General features: G+C 49.7%; 1 protein-coding gene across 1 annotated transcript in view; it reads left to right on the forward strand.

The window, feature by feature from the left end:
- EGFLAM (EGF like, fibronectin type III and laminin G domains) overlaps positions 1–5,867 on the forward strand; it is a 38,022-nt gene extending 32,155 nt beyond the window's left edge. The window contains exons 10-12 of the mRNA XM_081089959.1: positions 888–971; positions 3,667–3,770; positions 4,779–5,867. Coding sequence (XP_080946085.1) covers positions 888–971; positions 3,667–3,770; positions 4,779–4,933 — 343 coding nt within the window. The 3' untranslated portion in view covers positions 4,934–5,867. The remainder of the gene's footprint in view (positions 1–887; positions 972–3,666; positions 3,771–4,778) is intronic.
- Positions 5,868–6,954: the final 1,087 nt, after the last annotated feature.

A 6,954-nucleotide genomic window follows, 5' to 3' on the forward strand; every position in this document is an offset into this window, starting at 1 on the left:
AACAAAGTCTACGTGCAGGGGTGGGCGGGGCTGCTGCTTCTGAGGGGCAGTGTGGTCTGTGCCTCTCTCTAGGCTCTCAGGGCCGGCAGTCCTTGGCTCATAGCTACATCACTCCAACCTCTAGTCTTCATCTCTGCATGGCATTCTTCCCTGTGTGTCTGCCTGTGTCCAAATTTCCTTTTCTCATGAGGAAAGGATTTAGGGCTATCCTAATCCACTATGACTCCATTTTAACAAACGACATCTGCAAAGACCCTATTTCTAATGAAGGTCACAATCTGAGGTTCTGTGTGGATGAGAATTTGGGGGGACACTCTTCCAGCAAGTATAACACATTACAAATGATAAAGCCCTTCTTGTTCCTGATGCTACACGGATGCTTCTGACCATGGGCCTAAAGATCATCAGCCATGAGGACATTATTCTGAGTGAAATAAGCCAGTGACAGACAAGTAATGTAGGATTCTACCTATAGGAGGTACCTGGAAGTGGTCCACCTCATAAGGTGAATAGGAGCATGGGGGTTGCCGGGGATGGAGGAAGGGGGAGAAAAGAGTTGCTGTACAACGAGTGCAGAGTTTGAGCTTTGCAAAATAAGGAGAGTTCTGGAGAACAATTGTACAACAAGGTGAGCATCTGTGGCACCACCGAACTGCACACATAAAAGTGGTTAAGGCGGTAGGTTTCATGTTATGTCTACTTTGCCACAATTAAAAACATATTTGGTCATTCCTGGCCCAGCGTGGAAACCTGATTGCTAACATTGTTTTGTTTCGTGTGGAGGAAACAGCATGCTGAGTTCATAGACCTTTTGCCACGAGGTCATTGTGTGTCTGCCTGGGCGTCAGTGTGTGACTGTTCTGCCTTGTTCTTCTCCAACGCCCTAGCTATAACCTGGGCAGTGGTGTGGCATCCATCCTGGTGAACGGCTCCTTCAGCGATGGTCGGTGGCACCGGGTCAAGGCTGTTCGGTGAGTACCTCCCACGGCGCAGGACAGAGCGGAGCCCGGCAGCGGGGGGACGTGCTCTCCAAGTCCCGTTAGTCCCATGTCCTCTTCCCCAGCCTCGCCTGGCCTCCCACGCTCCTCATCCAGGGCATTTTGCTACCAACTCCCACCTGTGCCCTCCACTGACAGTGAACTCCCAAAGCTTCACTCGCCAGCGGCTTTCTGGAGAAATTATTTATATATTTGTTAATCCTCACCTGAAAATATTTTTTCCCCTTGGTTTTTAGAGAGGGTAGAAGGGAAAGAAGGGGGGAGGAAGAGAGAGAAAGAGAGAGAGAAACATCGATGTAAGAGAGACACATGGGTTGGTTGCCTCTCTGCACAGCCCCAACTGGTGACCGGGGATCGAACCTGCAACCCAGGTACGTGCCTTTGGCCTTAATCAAACCCGTGAATCTTGGGTGCACTGGCCAACACTCTATCCACTGATCCACACTGGCCTGGCTGGAGAAATAACTTTTTGATGGCCACCTGGAAGAGGGCCTCCTATTTAGTGAGATCCGGGTATCACTACTGGGATGAGATTTTGGGGCATATGGATTTTGAGGACGGCTCCACATCTCATTATGTAGGGAGTTGCCCGCTTTTTCTTTGACATCACTTCGCCTGAACCTCAAAAGCTCTGTGTATCCTGCCCCTCACAGAAGTCGCTACCCTGACTTCTGGTTCACTCTGGGTGAATCACTCCCTTAAAATTGTGGTCTTGCTACCTATGTCCATATTCCTAACAATATACTGAGAAGACAAATAGCAGGCCCAAATGGAGCAGTGTGAAGAAACCTCAGTCTTGCCATGTTACTGCAGGTTCCAGGAGATGAGCTGAACAGAGGTTTTTATTTGGGTTCCCTGAGAATTTACCACAACCCTTTCTGGGGAGGTTAGTGGGTGAGGTCAAAGGTGAAGCTTGGGAAACATGGAATCACCAAGGTCAGTTTCTGTGTCAGTTTCTCTGCACACATATAGACTATAGTGGGAGTAGCCTTGCTGGACCCCACGCTCTTTTCCATGGTGCCTGCCTTTGATACCCTAGAGCAGTGGTCGGCAAACTCATGAGTCAGCAGAGCCAAATATCAACAGTACTTCTTCAAAATCGACTCGCCCAGGCCGAAAACCGACTTCTGAGCATGGGCCATGAAGTTTCAATCGCACTGTACATGCACCTGCACGTGGTATTTTGTGGAAGAGCCACACTCAAGGGGCCAAAGAGCCACCTGTGGCTCTCGAGCCGCAGTTTGCCAACCAACGGCCCGAGAGCAAGCATGTCAAACTCAAAGACTAGCACGGGCCAAATAAACAAGGCATGCGGCCCGCAGGCCCCAAATATGACATGCTTGCCCTAGAGGGGGTGTGAGGACACAGAGGCAGATCTGTGCCCATCAGCTGCCCACATAGCATAGGAAGTCCTGGCGATAGTGATTTTGATGAAGCCCAACTCTTGACTTGTTGAACAAATGATATAAATATTAATACCATCAAAGAGATAAAAGTGGTTATTTTCACAAGAAACAAGAACTGTTTGCTATAGAAAAGGAACATTAAAAGACCAATAAAGAAGTGCAGCCTGGGTCGGTATCCCCCATGAGAGCTATGGACGCAGACGTGCTTTTTGAAGAAGCGTGGGGCTGGATGGTTTGGGGACCCTGCAAAGCCCTTCCACTCCACTGTCCTCGGACTCACTTTTGGGTGATTCTTTGGGTCCTTTCCAAACTTCTAAGCCAGTGGTTCTCAACCTGTGGGTCGCCACCCCTTTGGGGGTCGAACGACCCTTTTATAGGGGTCACCTAAGACCATCGGAAAACACATATATAATTACATATTGTTTTTGTGATTAATCACTATGCTTTATGTTCAATTTGTAACAATGAAAATACATCCTGCATATCAGATATTTACATTATGATTCATAACAGTAGCAAAATTACAGTTATGAAGTAGCAACGAAGATAATTTTATGGTTGGGGGTCACCACAACATGAGGAACTCTATTAAAGGGTCGCGGCATTAGGAAGGTTGAGAACCACTGTTCTAAGCCATTCTTTGTCCTTCCCTAGAGTAATCCTCCACCTGTGAAACCTACTTCATGGTTTCCCATTGTGCTCGGAATAACATAAAAACTCATCACGTGTTAATTCTTCTCTGGTTCCCTCTCACCTGCAGGATACGTTCTCACGAAGCTCCATGTGCCCTGCACCCTCAGCTCTGGCTTCCTCTCTCTCCACTCAGCTCCCACCTCCAGAATTCTCAGTGCTCAGTCTGCATCAACCTCTTGTCCTCTCTCTCTCTCTCTCTTCATAGCGACTGCCTGTTGGCATCAGCTTCCTCCTGTGCTTGACCTACCCAGCCTTCAAAACTCATCTCAGGCAGACTCCCTGGGGGAAGCTTTCCCTGACCCTCTCTCTCTGCCTCCTGTCACCCCAGTCTTCTACCGTCCCGCGGTGACACTGAACTGTCATTTGTAATTTGACTGTTTTGTCTTCCTCAGTAGACCTAAAACTCCTGGGAGCCAGGAATGTGTTTTTTGTTTTGTCTTATTTTTTTCATCTTTGCAGCTCTATCATTTAGCATAGTGCCTGGTGCAGAGTAGGTCCTTCCCTACATTTTCATTGAAATCAATTGAATAATTGAATGAAACTCCCAAAATGGTGGTGGCTTTTTCCAGGGACGGTCAGTCGGGAAAGATAACTGCGGATGACTACGGGGCCAGAACAGGCAAATCACCTGGCATGATGCGGCAGCTCAACATCAACGGAGCTCTGTACGTGGGTGAGTGACCTTGGACCCGGTCTCAGTTATGCCCTTTGGGTGTCACTCCTCCATTGGCCGTGCTGGGGCTCCTCCAAGCCGTGTGCTTCCCTGGACCAGCCAAATGCTTGGAAATAGGAAGCTCTCCAGAGAGTCCATTCTCCCTTTTCTGAACTTCTGACTCATGGTGAGGGGGCAGGAAGCACTTAGAGGCCTTTGTGCTTTGGATGGATCCACCAGGAAAACCATGCGTTTCTTGTTATAGAACAGGAATCTGCTAAATATAGCTCTGAGAATTCCCTCCGAGGAAGGAGGATCTGTTTTCCTGGCCCCTTTCAGAAGTAGAATGAGTGGTATTTCTGTAAATAGCTTAGAGCCCGCTAGTGCACACACGTAATATGCAAAGTTGTCTCCCTCCATATGCTTTCTACAGGTGGACTTAATTGAAAGCACTCAACATCCATGAATTTCTTTCAGCTTAAGACAGTGGTCAGCAAACTGCGGCTCACAAGCCACATGTGGCTCTTTGGCCTGTTGAGTGTGGCTCTTCCTAAGCCTTAGGAGCACCCTAATTAAGTTAATAACAATGTACCTACCTATATAGTTTAAGTTTAAAAAATTTGGCTCTCAAAAGAAATTTCAATCGTTGTACTGTTGATATTTGGCTCTGTTGCCTAATGAGTTTGCCGACCACTGGCTTAAGAAGACAGCACCTCTAACTACACACTACATTTTGTTGATATTATACAACATTTCAAAATTCACCAGATTTGGTTTGAAGTGGCCAACTGGGTCAGAAATCATACACGATGTAGGTATTTATAGCCTCTGGCTGTGTAGCAGATTGAACCAAGTCAACCTGTCCCTTCAAGGATAGTTCTAAAGTAGATGTGATGCACTGAGCCATTCGAGGGACCCACAGTCCTCACGTAGCCTGTCAGCCCAGGAACACCTTGGTCAGCAGACTCTCAAGTATCCTAAGGAAACACGGTTCGTGGCTCACCCCGTCTCCCTCTGGCTCCCCGGCAGGTGGAATGAAGGAAATCGCCCTGCACACTAACAGGCAATACCGGCGCGGCCTCGTGGGCTGTATCTCTCATTTCACCCTGTCCACCGATTACCACGTTTCCCTCGTGGAGGACGCCATGGATGGGAAAAACATCAACACTTGTGGAGCCAAGTAACACCAGCTGGCCTTGCCCAAGGGACGGAGCCTTCTATCCTGAGAATCCCGGGGGCCCTGAGACCCTGCCTGATGCCCTGTGCATTCACAGAGGCATGGGGGCCAGGTGTTTTTCTTCTCACCCAGGAGAAAGGACACCTGATGAGAGCCTGGACCCAACATAGGAGTCTCTGTGTGGCCTTTCCTGCTGGCACTGCGTGAGGGCCACACCCCACGGAATCCTCTGTGTGGGAAGCATCGAACATTGTCTGTTGACTGTGCAGTGGCCGTCCGAGATCACACATGAAGGCAAATTCCGGAGCCCGTCTGCTGTAGTCAATGACTGTGTTGTGATTCATCATGCAGCGAACTAAGAAAAGAGAGAGAGAGAGAGACCCAAGGGCAGTATTAAAATATTCCTTTCCTTCCCTGACTCATGACACTTACTGACAGCAGAATGACTGTGTGACCTTGAACCTGGGATTTCTCACCTTGGCCCATGGAATATCAGGATTAACCCCTTACACTCCCCACTGGCTGGTTCAATGTGCTCTGACTATTCCATGAAAATAAGGAGGAGAAGAGACTAAACATAGAATCATAATGCTGCCCCCCCCCCTTAATGATAAATCCCTACTTTTTATAATGCTAATCTAAAAACAGGCACCCCGATTTTGTAGCTGTCCTTTTGTATGTGTATATTTTTATAGCAGCTGATAGTCCACACAGTATAATTTTGCAACTTTGGGTGGATGACCCTGAATTCTTTGCACAGTTCCTAAAAATTTTCTCCCAAAGGAGACTTGTGGGGGCCCTTCATGGCGCCAGTGGGTAGGTAACTGAGGGTGGGCAGTCTCTTGGGGAGCTGACCATTCTGTTTTGGTAAATGGTGACGGCTCAAGGAAATGGATCTGAAGCTTCCAAAATAAGCAGATTAAAAGATACATGTGTTCCTGAGGGGGGTCAGTGTCATTTTTGTTTTAAGAGGCGAATCTAATCTAATAAAAGACAAACATGCAAATTGACCATACCTTCGCTATGCCTTAAGCCACGCTCACCAGCCAATCAGAGCGACTATGTGAAAATTAACCCAACCAAGATGGCAGCTGGCAGCCACGGAGCTGGAGCGAGCAGGAGGCTTGGTTGCCCCAGTGATGGAGGAAGCCAAGCTTCCCGCCTGCCGCAGCTGGAGCTGAGCTCCACTGAAGGCAACAAAGTTTCAATTATAGAAGGTAAATAAATACCAGAATAAAAAAGAAAAAAAGGAGAGGCTGGGAGCTTCCATCACCGGGGGGCTTGGCCAGCCTGAAAATGGCCCTCAGCCCCTCACCCAGACTGGCCAGGCACCCCAGTGGGGACCCCCCACCCTAAAGGGGGTGTGGCCAGCCTGAAAACAGCCACCAGCCCCTCACAGCCATCAGCCCCTCACCCAGGCTGGCCAGGCACCCCAGTAGGGACCCCCACCCTGAAGGGGGTATGACCAGCCTGCAATGGCCATCAGCCCCTCACCCAGGCTGGCCAGGCATCCCAGTGGGGACCCCAAACCTGAAGGGGGTGTGACCAGCCTGCAAATAGCCATCAGCCCCTCACCCAGGCTGGCCAGGCACCCCAGCAGGACCCCCACCCTGATCTGGGACACCCTTCAGGGCAAACCAGCCGGCCCCCACCCATACACCAGGCCTCTATCCTATATAATAAAAGGGTAATATGCAAACTGACCCTAACAGCAGAACAACTGGGAATGACTGGTCACTATGACACTCACTGACCACCAGGGGGCAGACGCTCAATGCAGGAGCAGCCCCCTGGTGGTCAGTGCACTTCCACAGGGGGAGCTCTGCTGAGCCACAAGCCAGGCTGATGGCTGCCAGTCCAGCGGTGGTGGTGGGAGCCTCTCCCGCCTCCTCAGCAATGCTAAGGATGTCTGACTGCAGCTTAGGCCTGCTTCCTGCTGGCAAGTGGACATCCCCTGAGGGCTCCCGGGCTGCCAGAGGGATGTCTGATTGCCAGCTTAGGCCCAATCCCCCAGGGAGCGGGCCTAAG

Source organism: Myotis nattereri (assembly GCF_964212035.1).
Source record: "Myotis nattereri genome assembly, chromosome: 4".
NCBI lineage: Eukaryota > Metazoa > Chordata > Mammalia > Chiroptera > Vespertilionidae > Myotis > Myotis nattereri.